Consider the following 18,249-nt stretch of genomic DNA (forward strand, 5'->3'; position numbering starts at 1 on the left):
AACATTTCATCTGTGCTGCTGGGATGACACATTTAACTTGCGCCAGGGCAGCCATTTTTATTGTATATATATCTCTCTTTATATGTGTATGGGTGTACATCCTTCGGATGTTCGGCTAAAAACTTGTTTGCAACCTGCTCTGATTGCTTTTCTGTGTTACACAAGCTCGAAAGAAACAAGGGTCCCGCGATGCGGAGACCGAGGAGCAGCTCGAGCCCATCCCATGAGATCTTGGCTGCCCGAAAAGCGTAGCGAATATTTATTGTGCATTCCGCTTGCATTTTACATTCTTCGCGAGGAGACCCTTTTGCTCCCTTTTTTATACGTATATGCTCTGTTTTTCTCGTATTTTTATTTAATTTTTGTTTTAGCAGTCGAGGCGTTGGCGTACAAAATTCCTTTGGCCAGGTCTTGTTGCCTCTCTCTTTGGTCAAATTAAAACGTTTTATTGAAACTCAATTAAGTTGCGCATTCTCACGAAACGCTGAAGATGGTAGACCAAGTTGATGATGATCGTTGGATGGATGGATGGATGGATGGCTGGCTGGTTGGTCGGTCGGTTGATGGCGAAGAGAAGAAGCGTAGAAGGCATAATGTTAATTATTCGAATGTGGAATGATGCATTACATAAATCTGAGCTTTGTCTTCTCATAACTCAAATGAAAGATTTTCCCAGGCTTGCAGCTCTTAATTATGCACATATGGAAATACCGTTGGCTTTTCTTCTACTGCCGGCGACAAATCATTTCAACACACCTCATTCATCCACAAGTCGACCAATCCACATATCAAAATTTGGTTAGGTTCACGTTTTTGGTAACTTTTCAACACATTGCATGTTTTTTAAAGTTTTTTTGGGAAAAGCCTTTTTTTTTAAAAAGCTTCGGTCAGCAGAACAGCAGAAACTGCATCACAGACAAAACTCAAATTTCAGTGAGTCTCGATGGGCTTATGCTATCATCAAATAGTTACATTTAAAAATACTAAATTGAGTGCATGAAAATCGTTTTTTACGGTCGATAGTTTAGATAGAACTTCATTTGCATAAAACAAACAAGTTTACAAAGCGAGACAAGCCATCATAAAACCGTTTTTATGGTCCATATCGATAAGATGTATATTCCACTTTATTAAACCAATAAAAGCTTAATAAAATCAGAGTTCTGTATACGAAATTTCCAAAAGAGATATCACCACGTTGTGCAATGGAATTTGGTCAGGTATCTTTCGTTACCTGGAAACTGGAACCTGTGGAAATCATTTGACGGACCAGTGTCAGAAAATGCATTTTTACCTGCTCGGCGGACAATGGGAAATCAAACAAAACCCGATCCGAGGCATACCTCGAATCTCTCCACAAACAACAGCTGGCAATGGATGGATGGATGGATGGATAGATAGTTAGATATATGGAATGGTATCGTGCATGGATGGAAACAGAACGGAAAGAAAATTTGTTGGGTGTAAAATTTGAGTTGGTGAGCCGCCGGGGTCACGCATTTCACTTCATTTCAGTTCGTTTTCCACTCTGTCCTCCCTTTTCCCATTGTTCTTGAACAGCTAAGCAAATAGCATGCCTGGGTGAAAGGAAGCAATAGATAAAGGCCCCGGGATAGGGAGAATCGGGAATCGAGGAATACATGGCCGGGTAATCGGGCGTGTTGCACCTGCGCATGGAAAACCGAACACATTTTCACGTGAAAAACACGGCTCAGCAAAAGCCGAAATGTAATGTGAGAAGTGTGCTCTCGGTACACTAATATTCTGCCCTCTTCTCGCTACTGAGATCCCTCCATATTAATTCACATCATATCATATCGTACATTTGTCGAGTTTTCGTTTGAAGAGCTACCATGAAATCAGATTGGAAAGCACAAGTCGCACTTTAAAGACTCTAGAAATGAATATTGTAAAAAATCCATAATCATGGGAATCCCATAGCAAAAAAAAAATAGATTTAATGAGATCAAAGCTTGGCAGTAAAAACCCAGTTTGATAAGAACATTTACAAAGTGAGCCTTTCATGTAAAATTCCAATCGACAGCAAATGCATTCGTACAAATTGATCAAGTTGAACTAATTGGTGTAGTCTTATCAGCTAATTAAACAAATGGCATCACACAGCAAACGACTTTGGAATCTTTGAAGAGTGTCTCGGGACTATTTGTGCGGTGATAAGCAGTTTCTTTGCTGTCCGGCAATTCCCGCACTTCACTTACTCCACCGATCCTGTGATAATGTGCTAAGATCAGCAGAAAGCTGCATGTGCACATATGAAAAGGTATATTACATATATATAACGTGAATGTGGCTTTTCTTGGCGTATGTGCACTGTACACACAAACTTTTTACCTTTTATTCACAGAGGAAAGACATAAACGAAGCACTAATCGTGTAATGCTAGTGAATTCTAGAATCATATTTGGGCTTATATTTTAGAGTTTTTTAGCAGTGCACGAGGCGTGTGAATTGCATTGGGGAAATTAAACGCTCGAAAAGATAAACGCAGAGGCGAGAGGAGTTGTCGCTCGATCTCTGGAAGCCATATACAGTCATATACAGTGGTCGACAAGAAGAAAGATGAATGATCATCGGGCGATGACATTAAATCATTTGCTTACTAGCCATGGGTCTATGGCCAATACCACCGCCGCCCCTCATCTAGCCCAGAAATCCATAATCCATTCGATACGAGCTGCTGTGGTTACCCATTCAGTCGAGCGATCGTGAGAAGCGAATATAAATATCTATGTATATAGATGTATATCTATGCATATTTCATATTCACTTCATGCCGTAGTTATGATTGTGAACAATTTCTGTCCCGATCGCCGACCGCAAATTGAGTTGGTAGCGGAGATACGGATGCAGAGATGCAGATACAATGATCCGCTCCGATCGGAGATAGATTTCCAGTAATTTCTGCTCATAAAGTAGAATACTTTCAGATTCGCATAAGGTATTTCTTGTTCGCTTAAAATTCGATTTGATTCCAGTTCGCTTCCTTCACGTGACAGCAGGGGTGACTCATTCCCTTTTTGGCCAACTTTACAAAGGAGGCTTGAAACAGAGCAAGGGGTAGGGGGGGGGGGGGGTTTGGACTGGGGAACAGGAGATAAAGCCAGCAACACACACACACACCACACACACACAACAACACACCCAGTGGCTGCCTTGGTTTATTTGCCAATGCGAGTCACGTTTTCTGCCAGCCTTCTCTTTCGCCCTCTCAAAACAAGTTAGCAAGCAGCCACTTGGCTGCTTCAGCTCGAACTGAAAACTCGGCTTGGCCTGTGTATAATTTATATTACATTAATTTTTCCAACCAACATTTACCCCCGCTCCCCCTCCTCCTCCTCTCGTGCAGCAGCAAAAAGGCTGACACCTCATTTGAATGGGCCTTCCCCCCCTTCCCTTCGTCTTCTGCCAACTAACCATCGTCGATTGTATTTCCCAGTTTTGGCCAGGTCTTATCAGTGGGCTAATATCGGCTAAATACCTATACGAAGATTTCACTGCAAAAGAACACGTTAAGCTCAGATTATCCCACTTCTAGTATATGTCGTATGAAAAACAGTAACGAAATTATTTTTCGGTAATTTTTCCAAGTGTATCTGTGTATGCTTTTCAGCCACTCTCTAAATTCTCGCTTAAAAATTTGCAAGCTGTCCTCGATTGCGATCGACAGACTTTGAGGTTAGGCAGGGCCTCCAAAGGGGATTGCTACAAATTAATGCTAAATCTAAGGCATTTTCACACACTTGTAACGGGAAGCTGCCGCAGCAGCATCGGCAAAAAAAGAAGTGATTCGAAAAAGAAAAGCGGTTTTTCCTCGCCTGCTGGCCGGACCAAGCAGCATCATCCCAGCAGCTTCTCCTCGCCTCCATCGCTTTTCAGGTTGGTCAGCAGCCGCCTTAATGATTATTCATTGCTTGTTGCCGCTGCTTGTTCGCTATGTTGCTGTTGCTGTTGGTGTTGCCACTGCAACTGCAACTGCAACAGCAGCAATGCGTGTAATTTTCTCATTGCAGCCGATGAAGAAGCAGCAGCGGCGGCAAAAAAAATTTAATATGCAATCAAGATCGCGCACAAATTACCGTACATAAAAATTGTTTTCTCAAGGGAAAAGTAACAACAAGCGGGCATAATGTTGTCGTCGAGCAGCAGCAACAACGTCGCGCAAAAAGAGAGTTTCCAATGGGAAGAGAGCAGATATTGTTCCATCATGGTCATTACTCAACCAATTTGTAGTATTTTTTCGTTTTGTTTATGCCAGAAAATATTGCTTATTGCTTTTCTATATCAAAAGAACAGGGATTAGCTTAGAAAAATAATTAAATGTGCATAAACAGTTCAATAGGTTTAGTAGCCAACTTGTCCAAGTCCAAGCCTGTGAAAGTGGTCCGAGGAGCAGAGCTCGGGCGGAAATGAGGCTACTTTGTCAGCTTTAACACTTCGGAGTCGTTTGGGGCTGGGATTTATCAGGCGGCGCAGATCTGGCTCCTGACTTTGGTCCACTAAGTCGACAAGTCGATAAACTAGCCAACGACATGGATATGTGTGAAATCACTGCGGCAAAAAGCATAATCCAGTGGGAATGTGGTGCACGGTGATGTTCCTGCAGCGGCGCCACTCTCCAATTTTTCTTGAAGTGCATATAATATGAGTCTGCTGCTGCCTGCCTCATTGCTCCCATTCAAATCGCCAGCTGCAACCCATTTTAATGGCAAACCCGCTAATCCGCGTCTATCTGTATCTTTTCCAGATGCGATTCGCACTATGTCGGCGACTACTGTGAGCACCGCAATCCGTGCAACTCGATGCGTTGCCAGAATGGCGGCACCTGTCAGGTGACCTTTCGCAACGGCCGCCCGGGCATCTCCTGCAAGTGTCCTTTGGGCTTCGACGAGTCCCTGTGCGAAATCGCGGTACCGAACGCCTGCGACCATGTGACCTGCCTCAATGGCGGCACCTGTCAGCTGAAGACACTGGAGGAGTACACGTGCGCGTGTGCCAATGGCTACACAGGTGAGTTGCCCGCCAGGAGAATGTAGCACCAGGAAACTAACCATCTCCACTGCCACTCTCTGTCCACAGGTGAACGATGCGAGACGAAGAATCTGTGCGCCAGTTCTCCCTGCCGGAATGGAGCCACCTGCACCGCCTTGGCCGGAAGCAGCAGCTTCACCTGCTCCTGTCCGCCGGGCTTCACGGGCGACACCTGTTCCTACGACATCGAGGAGTGCCAGTCGAATCCCTGCAAGTACGGCGGCACATGCGTCAACACCCACGGATCTTACCAGTGAGTACAGCTCCTCGACATCGATAAAAAAAAACTTGAAAAAGGGAGCAACTTGCGTTGATATATTGCCGTTTAACCCATCGATTACACATCGAAAACATCGTTTTTCGAACAAAACAAATCGCTGGACATCGCATTCGAATCCGCCTTGTGATTATCAATCGAAGCGCCGATTGTCAATAAATCGAATTGTCAGCGGATGTGATAACTCAACTTCCCGCTGACAAGTGCAAATTGTTTTCTCTGTTCGACAAAAGATCAAACACGTCTGATTCTGCAGCGTTTTCTTTGGTGCCCCCGCCACAAAGCACAAGTCCCCGAAATCGATAACAAATCATCGTTGCGAAACGATTAGCATATTTATCTAAAGCTTGGCCGCTGGCTGGCTTCCTTTAATTAATGGCAATTTAAGAGTAATAATTTAAAAAATCTCATTTTATTTCGGCGCGATTTGCATAGCTTATTGATTTTCGTTTGGGCCAACAACAAATTGCCAATCGGCCCAACAACATTTCCACTCTAATTAAAACACACAAAACGCGATCGACCTATAGAAAATGAGTCGTCGAACAAAAGATCTCAAATTTCCGGCGATCTTTTGTCTAGAAACACACAGCGTTTTACTCTTTTTGGGAACTGGTTCAGGCACGTAAATTAAATTACTTCGTTTACGTTTCATTTTTCTTTTCTTTTGGGTTTTGTGTCAGCTCGAAATCATTTGCATTCTTAATTCGAAACACACAAATTATCCAAAGGGCGAGCGGAGGGAGGGGGGTGTGTGTGGGGGGCATTTAAATATATATCTTTACTAAAAACCATTTGAGCAGAAAAGTGCGATGTGAACATGTGTTTGCTGTTTGTTTTAGTTTAGTTTGACTGCGGATGTTTTCGAAGCAATTAGCATACACTTGAAACAATTTGTTGAAAACGTCATGTAATCGAATTTGAATCTCTGAATCTTTTCCAAAGTTGCACTTCAATTGAGATGCGCTTCATTTTTGATCCTTTGCGTCTTCAAAATGTACACAATCGAAGATAAATCGCTACGATTGCGAAGCGAATGGGGGGCCTAAATGATCTTCTGCCACTGTTGAATGGCTGGCAGGGCAATTAGCATAAATTTCATATTCGATTTGGGGACTTTATGATGTTTCTATGCTAAAAGCTGCGGCCAAAGCTTAGTCATGCTTTAGTTTATGAGGTTTTAGGTTTTCTGTTTCGTTTCTATTTTGGCAAGACAGCGATTTTATTTGTCAACTGTCAGTTGGTGGGAATTTATTAATGGAAACAAACTGTCGAACACAAGCGAATAATTAAGTGAATAGCTAGGCATTCGTGATTCGATATTCATGGCAATTGGAATGGAACCATTGAATATTGAGCGGTTTAATGCATGAATAATTTTTCACGGGAGTTGGTCAAAGGTGAACTGCATTTTTTCGAGTGCAGTAAATGCTAGGTAAGATATTAGCTTTTTGGTAAATAAAGTCCAACAAGGTGGTGATTCATAGCTTGTAGCACCAATAATTGAAATCTGCGCAGATTTCACTCGCTCAACAACAAGTCAAAACAAAAAAGATCCCGAAATCCCATCTTCATTTGAAAGATAAAAAATTTGAGAGAGGCCCTTGGGCTATTGGCCTGCTGAATTTCACATGTCAATCAAAAATCAATTTTTTTCGAAATGTTTGTCTGTTTTGTTTTCTTTGTTAGGCACCGGCAATTTTCAATCCAATGTAATTTACTCGAAAACCTTTTGGGGAGATGGCGAACTTAGCAAGAATGGTGGGGATTGAGAGAGATTGCGGGGTTTCTCCGAAGAATTGAGATCCCCAAAGAGTTCTGTTTTGGCCATGCTGGCTATTTCCAGAGCCGCTCGTTGGTGCCTTTTAATTGTTTAATTTAATTAAATGCTCTTTAATGGTCTTAATTAGCGCTGGGAGGGGCGTGGTCTTGTCCATTGGCCTTTTAAGGTGCTCCCGAGGCGGCCAAAACACAAAACCAAACCCGTTTTAATGGCTGAAAAACATTTCTCAAGAATCCCAGTGCAGTTGGAGTTTCGGTTCGGCTTACAAGGCACAAGCAAATTAAGTTTAAATCACATTATAAAAAAAAAATACAAAAAAACGAGCAGCATAAGAATGAAAGAAGAAGCGGCAGTACGAAATCAAAGTGAACAGAAACCCGGCCATAAAAGAGAGTCCCAGAGAGAGATACTCCACTGGAGTTTTTTTTTATAATATATCATTGTTTTTTTGTTGTTTTTTGTTTTGTGGTAACCGAAAAACCGGTCGAAACTCCTCTAAGCAATATACAAGCACACACACACACACACACACCCGCTCGCATTAAACCCCTCGGATTGAGATACAAATCCAGATCCGAATCTGAATTCGAACTGCAAAACGGAAGTTGAGGCCAGGGACAGATTTTATGGTTTCCCTGGCATGGCAGTAGCCTGGCAGCCAGGCCGAGCTTAATTGGTGTTAACCCGCGTTTAATTGCTCTGCTCGCTTCTGTTCTAGGTGCATGTGTCCCACGGGCTACACGGGAAAGGATTGCGACACCAAGTACAAGCCCTGCTCGCCGTCGCCCTGCCAGAATGGCGGAGTTTGCCGCTCGAACGGTCTGTCCTACGAGTGCAAGTGCCCCAAAGGTGAGTGCTAGTTAATAAGCTAAGCTAAATTCGATATCTACTGCTTCAGTGGGAGCCAGGTTATTGGAGTTAAGAAGATTGTAAATTGTAATAACTGATTGTAATACACGAACCATTAATACAAATTCAAGTTACAATAACCCAACCCCAACTAAAACTGAAAATATTGGGCACCAAATAGTAATATAATATAACCTCTTATCGCGGACTACCCACATACCAGATTTCATATTCCTGATCTGAAACACAGCAGAGTTACGATGGGTTTGCAATTTGGATATTGGCTGATTATTCCTTTGAGCAAAGTCCACCCGAGGCTTTGAGTTCTCAGCAATCAGGAGAACGTTTCGCCGCTTTCCGATGAGAATGTTTCTTTGCGCCTATCGATAACCAGTTATCGATGATGGTGAGTCATGACTCATGACTGGCCACGAGCCAAGTGGGGAGGGGAGCATGAAATAGTCGCCCACGCCGAAGTATCTGAAGTAGCTGCCACAAGGGGCAAACTCGTTTGTCAGCTAAAAACCCCTTTGCCGACTCTTTTTTTTCGACCGGCCCAGCATCATTCATCAGTTTTTGACTGCAACTTTTACATCGCAGCCCATTCCCAGTGCATTTCATTCCATTCCACCGTTCCGGGCGCTTTACAAATTTAAAGATCGTGGCCCCATCACCGCGTCTTTCTTCTGTTTCTTCTGCAGCTTCCTCTCTTCTGGCGGTCGGGCTTCTTCGGCTTCCTTGGCCGCTTGTGTTGCATGACCTCCTTAGGGCGTAACTGTGCTTAAGCATCCAATCCGCCCCGCAGATCATTGGTAAAAGAATTGGTCGGAGATGCCAGTGGATGGACCAAGAAGACGGGGAAATGATAGCCCCTGGAATTAGCGCAATTTTCGCCGGGATTTGCTCACTTGAATAAGCTTTTCTGATGTCTAACCGCCTGGGCATGAAACTGTTCAAAAATGAATGAAAGAAGAATGCTGGGTACCAAAAATAGCAGAAGAATTCGCTATATAATCGAAGTTACGATAGGTTACCCACGAAATAGTATCGTTTTGAGATGATTCATTTGGTTTTGGCTAGTCACACGTTTTTTGTTTTTGAGCTAGTCTAATTGTTTATACTCACATTTTATGAAGTTTTAATTTTTCTTCAAAGGGCCGCTTCAATCTTTTTCCTCTTTGTGTTTGTGTTAAATTATTTTTAACGTTTTCCTTGTTACTTTTTCGGTGCCCTCAACTTGTTTTCCCAGCGAACAATTTTAGTGAGTTGCCGCCCGCTGCTGTGCTTTTATTTTTTCTTTATTTTGCATAATGAGTGCAACTCCGACCTGCCCCTCCCCCCCCTCCGCTGTTTTACCCCTCCCATTATGTTTTTTGCACTCTTATTGCAACGTGATGTCCACAGGGCGATTCGTGTCGTGTCGGTTTCGTTGTACGTTGTTCGTTGTTGGGTTGTTCACTGGCTGTTGTAATTCGGTTGGAATTGCTCAACATTAGCCAACAGCCTAAGCTAAAAAAACAACAACAAAGGCAGAGTGCGAAAAAGGCGTTATAACATTTCCCAGAGCAATAAATATTGCAAATTCCTACTTTGGTCACACTTTCACACGATCGCTGCGAGCATGGCTGAAATCAAAAGCAAGCTTCTAGGCAGTCCGCGTTATAATTGGTTGGAGCTCCAAAGGTCCATCCCTAGATACTCCCATACCCATTCCCACCGAAACCAATTAATATGAGTCCATTTTCCGCTACAAATATTGCCAATTCCTGTTTACACTCCTATTTTTCACACGATCTCCGGCTGATCCGATCTATTTTGCACTATTCATATGCGCTTTCTGGCTCATTAGAATTTTTGATTGGTCGCAATTAAAAGGCCAGACGAAGATACAGAGCGAAGCTTATCAAATTGTTTTAGCTCCCCTCGCTGCAGTTTGTGCAGCCCGTAAATTGTCGTGTGCAATTCGCATCAATTGAAATGAATTAATTGAAAATTGCACACAAACACACTCACACATGTGTGCTTAAATGCAATGCGAGCAATTTACATGATGAATACGAAATTACAATAAGAAAAACCCTGAATGGGTGACAATTGGCGACAGAAGGTTAAAGAGCTGATGTAGAAAACGGAGGGATAAGACCATCGGGCCCTTGAGGATCTAAGATATATGTACATGCCACATTTAAAAACCTAGATAATATAAGTTGGAGAAATCAAAACCTTCAAGAAATCCTTAAAACTTTTCAAGATTTCCAAGTAACCGAACATTTTGCGATAGCGGAAGTAAGGTTAATTCGATTGGGTTATTGGTTTTCAAACAGTTTTCAGAGTTCAAAGTGCGGTCACTAAGTGACTGGGTGACTTGACTAAAATCGCAGCAAATATGAAACATGTGTTGTTGTAATGTTGTTATGTTATGCGCCATCCCTCTCTGCTGGGTATATTTTTAAATGTAGGGAAAAATGGTTAATGGTGTGGGGTACACTTAAAATGTCACTTTCATCACTGTTTTTTTTTTTTGGTTTTTTCCTGTTTTCCTTTTCCTTTCCCCCTACGATGCAGCAACAAGTTGCAATTGCAAATAATAAAAATAATAATAAATGCCGCACACGCATGCATAAGCCTGTGTGTGTGCTTATGTATTTGAAGCCCTTCTTTTGTGGCATGGACAAAAAAAACCGACCAAGCAAGAAAATCCATTAAAAGAAACAAATCTCGTGGGCGAGAGCGAGAGAGCGATCTTTCTAAAAAATATAAAAAAAATACCACTGCAGGCACATAAAATGCGATTTAATTCCTCCAACACACACAACACCAAGAAAAATAAAGCGCAATGAACGAAGTCCAAAAACTCGATCGAGAGAGCAAGAAGAGAGCGAAAAAATGAAGCATAAACGGCATTTTTCCATTGTTGTGCGAGAGGGAAGGCGGCAGTGCGAGCGAGAGGGCAGATGGCTTGGCGCGCATTTGACCGCGGCAGCGACGCAGCCGTCGACTGCGGCAGAGGCTTGGGGCAAGATATGAGACCGTGGGAAAGAACAACGAAAGACATGACGTTGCTGTGTATTTGTGAGTGGCCGCATATATGCTGCCACAGCAGCGGGCACAAAAGTAGTGCACTCACGAACTATACAAAAATCCCTTAAAATTTTACCACGTATACATATCGAATAGAATACAATGTTAACTGAATTCGAACTAAAATGTCGCTTAAATGTATTATTATATATTACAACTGTTTGCAAACATCAAACTTTCTTTTATGCTGCCCTCTGGTGTGCGAGTGTGTTTGCTTGCTCGAACGCTGACGGCTGTGTGTGTGCGTCTGCGCGCTTTTTGCCTTGCCTTGTCTGTTTTCACGTTACACTTTGTTTGCCCATTCGCTCCGCATGCGCAGCAGTGCTGCCAGCGAAAGGTTCGAGAAGTAGCCGAAGCGGAGCAAAGAAAAATGTAGCTGACTTTAGGGCTCATATTTGTGGCTGGAGTTGGCGGGAAAAAAGCCAAAGAGGCAGCGCCAGCGCGCAGCCGTTTAAATGCGAAGCGCAGACGCAACGGAGGAGAGAGAGAGCGCATTTGTCTTGATCTCCTTCGCGCCCATGCTCTCTGAGAAACTAACATGTGCAGCACAGCTGCAGAGCAACTACAGCTTTAAGCGGCCCGTTCCTTTTGTTCGATTCCTTCGCTTGCCCGCTCTTCCCCTTGTTTGCATTGTTGTTATTATTGCTGCTGGTCTCTCAACCACTTTTTGTTGCTTTAAACGTTTATTATTGAAGTATTTTTATGATGTTGCCATAAATCTGTTTATGCACTTCACTGCACTGTGGGTGCGAGTGAGAAGGGTTTAGTCAGCGAGGGGGTGGGGTGGAAGTAGAACAGATGCACGCCAGTGTGACCGTTTTACCCAGAAAACTAATATGTTCTAACAAAAATTTAATTATGCTCGGAATTACCTATTTTACTGTAAAACTCACCTTAAAAATGAAAATATTGGTCACCCAAATGAAATAGAAACTTTTAAATGGATTTGAAGTGGATATTATAGCATTAAAACGAAAGATCTTCAGTACTAATGGTGACAATGTGATTTACACCCAAGGTTTCGAGGGCAAGAACTGCGAGGAGAACTACGACGACTGCCTGGGACATCTTTGCCAGAACGGAGGAACCTGCATCGATGGCATCTCGGACTACACCTGCCGCTGTCCGCCGAACTTCACGGGCAGATTCTGCCAGGACGACGTGGACGAGTGCGCCCAACGGGATCACCCGGTGTGCCAGAACGGAGCCACCTGCACGAACACCCACGGATCGTACAGCTGCATCTGCGTGAATGGCTGGGCGGGCTTGGACTGCAGCAACAACACGGACGACTGCAAGCAGGCGGCCTGTTTCTACGGAGCCACGTGCATCGATGGCGTTGGCAGCTTCTACTGCCAGTGCACGAAGGGAAAGACGGGGCTGCTGTGCCACCTGGACGACGCCTGCACCTCGAATCCCTGCCACGCGGACGCCATTTGCGACACGAGCCCGATAAACGGCTCCTATGCATGCTCCTGTGCCACCGGCTACAAGGGCGTGGACTGCTCCGAGGACATAGATGAATGCGACCAGGGATCACCGTGCGAACACAACGGCATATGCGTGAACACGCCGGGCAGCTACAGATGCAACTGCTCCCAGGGCTTCACGGGTCCGCGCTGCGAGACGAACATCAACGAGTGCGAATCGCATCCCTGCCAGAACGAGGGATCTTGCCTGGATGATCCGGGAACCTTCCGGTGCGTCTGCATGCCAGGCTTCACGGGCACCCAGTGCGAGATCGACATCGACGAATGCCAGTCGAATCCCTGCCTGAACGACGGAACCTGCCACGACAAGATCAACGGCTTTAAATGCAGTTGTGCCCTGGGCTTCACGGGCGCACGATGTCAGATCAACATAGACGACTGTCAGTCGCAGCCATGCAGGAATCGGGGCATCTGCCACGACTCCATAGCGGGCTACAGCTGCGAGTGTCCGCCGGGCTACACGGGCACCAGTTGCGAGATCAACATCAACGATTGCGACTCGAATCCCTGCCATCGGGGCAAGTGCATCGACGACGTGAACAGCTTCAAGTGCCTCTGCGACCCCGGCTACACGGGCTACATATGCCAGAAGCAGATCAACGAGTGCGAATCGAATCCCTGCCAGTTCGACGGCCACTGCCAGGACCGTGTGGGCAGCTACTACTGCCAGTGCCAGGCGGGAACCAGTGGCAAGAACTGCGAGGTCAACGTGAACGAGTGCCACAGCAATCCCTGCAACAATGGAGCCACCTGCATCGACGGCATCAACTCGTACAAGTGCCAGTGTGTGCCCGGTTTCACGGGCCAGCACTGCGAGAAGAACGTGGACGAGTGCATCAGCAGTCCGTGCGCCAACAATGGGGTCTGCATAGACCAGGTGAACGGCTACAAGTGCGAGTGTCCCCGTGGGTTCTACGACGCCCACTGCCTGAGCGATGTGGACGAGTGCGCCTCGAATCCGTGCGTGAACGAGGGTCGCTGCGAGGACGGAATCAACGAGTTCATCTGCCACTGCCCGCCGGGATACACGGGCAAGCGGTGTGAGCTGGACATAGACGAGTGCAGCAGCAATCCCTGCCAGCATGGAGGCACCTGCTACGACAAGCTCAACGCCTTCAGCTGCCAGTGCATGCCGGGCTATACGGGCCAGAAGTGCGAAACGAATATTGACGACTGTGTGACCAATCCCTGCGGAAACGGAGGCACCTGCATCGACAAGGTCAACGGCTACAAGTGCGTCTGCAAAGTGCCCTTCACGGGCAGGGACTGCGAGAGCAAGATGGATCCCTGCGCCAGCAATCGGTGCAAGAACGAGGCCAAGTGCACGCCGAGCTCGAACTTCCTGGACTTCTCCTGCACCTGCAAGCTGGGCTATACGGGCCGGTATTGCGATGAGGACATAGACGAGTGCTCGCTGAGCTCACCCTGCCGGAATGGAGCTAGCTGCCTGAATGTCCCCGGGTCGTACAGGTGCCTCTGCACCAAGGGCTACGAGGGCAGGGACTGCGCCATCAATACGGACGACTGCGCCTCGTTTCCGTGCCAGAACGGTGGAACCTGTCTGGACGGGATCGGTGACTACAGCTGCCTGTGCGTGGACGGCTTCGACGGCAAGCACTGCGAGACGGACATCAATGAGTGCCTGAGTCAGCCGTGCCAGAATGGAGCCACGTGCAGTCAGTACGTGAACAGCTACACCTGCACCTGTCCACTCGGATTCTCCGGCATCAATTGCCAGACGAACGACGAGGACTGCACGGAGAGCTCCTGCCTAAACGGTGGCAGCTGCATCGACGGCATCAATGGCTACAACTGCAGCTGTCTGGCTGGGTACTCCGGCGCCAATTGTCAGTACAAGCTGAACAAGTGCGATTCGAATCCCTGCCTGAACGGAGCCACCTGCCACGAGCAGAACAACGAGTACACATGCCATTGTCCCAGTGGCTTCACGGGCAAGCAGTGCTCCGAGTATGTGGACTGGTGTGGTCAATCGCCGTGCGAGAATGGGGCGACCTGTAGCCAGATGAAGCATCAGTTTAGCTGCAAGTGCTCGGCGGGATGGACGGGAAAGCTGTGCGATGTTCAGACCATATCCTGCCAGGATGCGGCGGATCGGAAGGGTCTGAGCCTCCGGCAGTTGTGCAACAATGGCACGTGCAAGGATTACGGAAATAGTCATGTCTGCTACTGCTCGCAGGGCTACGCGGGTAGCTATTGCCAGAAGGAGATCGACGAGTGCCAGTCGCAACCGTGCCAGAATGGAGGAACCTGCCGAGATCTCATTGGAGCCTACGAGTGCCAGTGTCGCCAGGGCTTCCAGGGTCAGAACTGCGAACTGAACATTGATGACTGTGCCCCGAATCCCTGCCAGAATGGCGGCACCTGCCACGACCGGGTGATGAACTTTAGCTGCAGCTGTCCACCGGGAACGATGGGTATCATATGCGAGATCAACAAGGACGACTGCAAACCGGGAGCCTGCCACAACAACGGCAGCTGCATCGATCGCGTTGGAGGCTTCGAGTGCGTCTGCCAGCCCGGTTTCGTGGGTGCCCGCTGCGAGGGCGACATCAACGAGTGCCTGAGCAATCCCTGCTCGAATGCCGGCACCCTGGACTGCGTCCAGCTGGTCAATAACTACCACTGCAACTGCCGACCTGGACACATGGGTCGGCACTGCGAGCACAAGGTGGACTTCTGTGCCCAGAGCCCGTGCCAGAATGGCGGCAACTGCAACATCCGACAGAGTGGCCACCACTGCATCTGCAATAATGGATTCTACGGGAAGAACTGTGAGCTGAGTGGCCAGGACTGTGATTCGAACCCCTGCCGGGTGGGCAACTGTGTCGTCGCGGACGAGGGATTCGGCTACAGATGCGATTGTCCGAGGGGCACACTGGGTGAGCACTGCGAGATCGATACCCTGGACGAATGTTCCCCGAATCCCTGTGCCCAGGGAGCTGCCTGCGAGGACCTCCTGGGGGACTTCGAGTGCCTCTGCCCGAGCAAATGGAAGGGCAAGCGCTGCGATATCTACGATGCCAACTACCCGGGATGGAATGGCGGTTCGGGATCCGGAAATGATCGCTATGCCGCCGATCTGGAGCAGCAACGGGCCATGTGCGACAAGCGGGGCTGCACCGAAAAGCAGGGCAACGGCATCTGCGATTCCGATTGCAATACGTACGCCTGCAACTTCGATGGGAACGATTGCTCCCTGGGCATCAACCCGTGGGCCAATTGCACGGCCAACGAGTGCTGGAACAAGTTCAAGAACGGCAAATGCAACGAGGAGTGCAACAACGCCGCCTGCCACTACGATGGTCACGACTGCGAGCGGAAACTGAAGAGCTGCGACAGCCTCTTCGACGCCTACTGCCAGAAGCACTACGGCGACGGCTTCTGCGACTACGGATGCAACAATGCGGAGTGCAGCTGGGACGGCCTCGACTGCGAGAACAAGACCCAGTCACCGGTGCTGGCCGAGGGCGCCATGTCCGTGGTGATGCTGATGAATGTGGAGGCGTTCCGCGAGATTCAGGCCCAGTTCCTCAGGAATATGAGCCACATGCTGCGCACAACGGTGCGGCTGAAGAAGGACGCCCTGGGCCACGACATCATCATCAACTGGAAGGACAATGTGCGCGTGCCGGAGATCGAGGACACGGACTTTGCGAGGAAAAACAAGATCCTGTACACGCAACAGGTCCACCAGACGGGCATTCAAATCTATTTGGAGATTGACAATCGCAAGTGCACCGAGTGCTTCACCCACGCCGTGGAGGCGGCCGAGTTCCTGGCTGCCACGGCGGCCAAACATCAGCTGAGGAACGACTTCCAGATACACAGTGTGCGGGGCATCAAGAATCCCGGCGACGAGGACAATGGCGAGCCGCCGGCGAATGTGAAGTACGTGATTACCGGCATTATACTGGTCATCATTGCCTTGGCCTTCTTTGGCATGGTCTTGAGCACGCAAAGGAAGCGGGCGCATGGCGTCACCTGGTTCCCGGAGGGATTCCGAGCACCGGCGGCGGTTATGTCGCGGCGTCGACGTGATCCCCACGGCCAAGAGATGCGGAACCTCAACAAGCAGGTGGCCCTGCAGTCGCAGGGTGTTGGCCAGCCGGGTGCTCATTGGTCCGACGATGAATCCGATATGCCGTTGCCCAAGCGCCAGCGCAGCGATCCCGTTTCCGGTGTGGGTCTGGGCAACAATGGTGGCTACGCCAGTGATCACACCATGGTCAGCGAGTACGAGGAGGCGGATCAGAGGGTCTGGTCGCAGGCCCACCTGGATGTGGTCGATGTGCGGGCCATAATGACGCCGCCGGCGCACCAGGATGGCGGAAAGCACGACGTGGATGCACGCGGACCTTGCGGACTGACTCCCCTAATGATTGCAGCCGTTCGAGGCGGAGGCCTGGACACGGGCGAGGACATCGAGAACAACGAGGACAGTACGGCCCAGGTGATTTCGGATCTGCTGGCACAGGGAGCCGAGCTGAATGCCACAATGGACAAAACGGGCGAGACATCACTGCATTTGGCAGCTCGTTTTGCTCGAGCAGATGCCGCCAAGAGATTGCTGGACGCCGGAGCTGATGCCAATTGCCAGGATAACACGGGCAGGACACCACTGCACGCTGCTGTGGCCGCCGACGCCATGGGTGTATTCCAGATACTGCTTAGGAACAGGGCTACCAATCTCAACGCCCGAATGCACGACGGCACAACGCCACTGATACTGGCCGCTCGTCTGGCCATCGAGGGCATGGTGGAGGATCTGATCACCGCCGATGCGGATATCAATGCGGCGGATAACTCCGGCAAGACCGCTCTCCACTGGGCAGCGGCGGTTAACAACACCGAGGCGGTGAACATTCTGCTAATGCACCACGCCAATCGCGATGCCCAGGACGACAAGGACGAGACACCGCTGTTCCTGGCCGCACGCGAGGGCAGCTATGAGGCGTGCAAGGCGCTGCTGGATAACTTTGCCAATCGCGAGATCACCGATCACATGGACCGACTGCCGCGCGACGTGGCCAGCGAGCGACTGCATCACGATATCGTCAGGCTGCTGGACGAGCATGTGCCGCGATCTCCGCAAATGCTGAGCATGACACCGCAGGCCATGATCGGATCCCCGCCGCCGGGTCAGCAGCAGCCGCAGCTGATCACACAGCCGACGGTCATTTCCGCCGGAAACGGCGGCAACAATGGCAACGGCAACGCCAGCGGAAAGCAGAGCAGCCAGACGGCCAAGCAGAAGGCGGCCAAGAAGGCCAAGCTGATCGAGGGCAGTCCCGACAACGGACTGGACGCCACGGGCAGCTTGCGACGCAAGGCCAGTTCAAAAAAGACAAGCGCGGCCTCAAAAAAGGCCGCCAACCTGAATGGCCTGAATCCGGGCCAGCTGACGGGAGTGTCGGGCGTGCCGGGCGTACCGCCCCCGAATTCAGCGGCACAAGCAGCTGCAGCGGCAGCGGCAGCCGTGGCGGCCATGTCCCACGAACTGGAGGGATCGCCGGTGGGCGTGGGCATGGGCGGGAATCTGCCCAGTCCGTACGACACCAGCTCGATGTACTCGAACGCGATGGCCGCACCGCTGGCGAACGGCAATCCGAACACAGGCGCCAAGCAGCCGCCGAGCTATGAGGATTGCATCAAGGTAAGCGGAGTGGGCTGTGAGATCAGTGACGATGGAACTGGAAGTG

General features: G+C 48.7%; 1 protein-coding gene across 1 annotated transcript in view; it reads left to right on the forward strand.

Annotated features, from left to right (window-relative positions):
- Nucleotides 1–18,249, forward strand: part of LOC117148177 (neurogenic locus Notch protein) — a 36,183-nt gene that overhangs the window by 15,683 nt on the left and 2,251 nt on the right. Inside the window, exons 3-6 of the mRNA XM_033315445.1 lie at nt 4,766–5,028; nt 5,098–5,302; nt 7,828–7,958; nt 12,058–18,203. Of these exons, the coding sequence (XP_033171336.1) occupies nt 4,766–5,028; nt 5,098–5,302; nt 7,828–7,958; nt 12,058–18,203 (6,745 nt within the window). The remainder of the gene's footprint in view (nt 1–4,765; nt 5,029–5,097; nt 5,303–7,827; nt 7,959–12,057; nt 18,204–18,249) is intronic.

Source organism: Drosophila mauritiana, chromosome X, assembly GCF_004382145.1.
Source record: "Drosophila mauritiana strain mau12 chromosome X, ASM438214v1, whole genome shotgun sequence".
NCBI classification, from domain to species: domain Eukaryota; kingdom Metazoa; phylum Arthropoda; class Insecta; order Diptera; family Drosophilidae; genus Drosophila; species Drosophila mauritiana.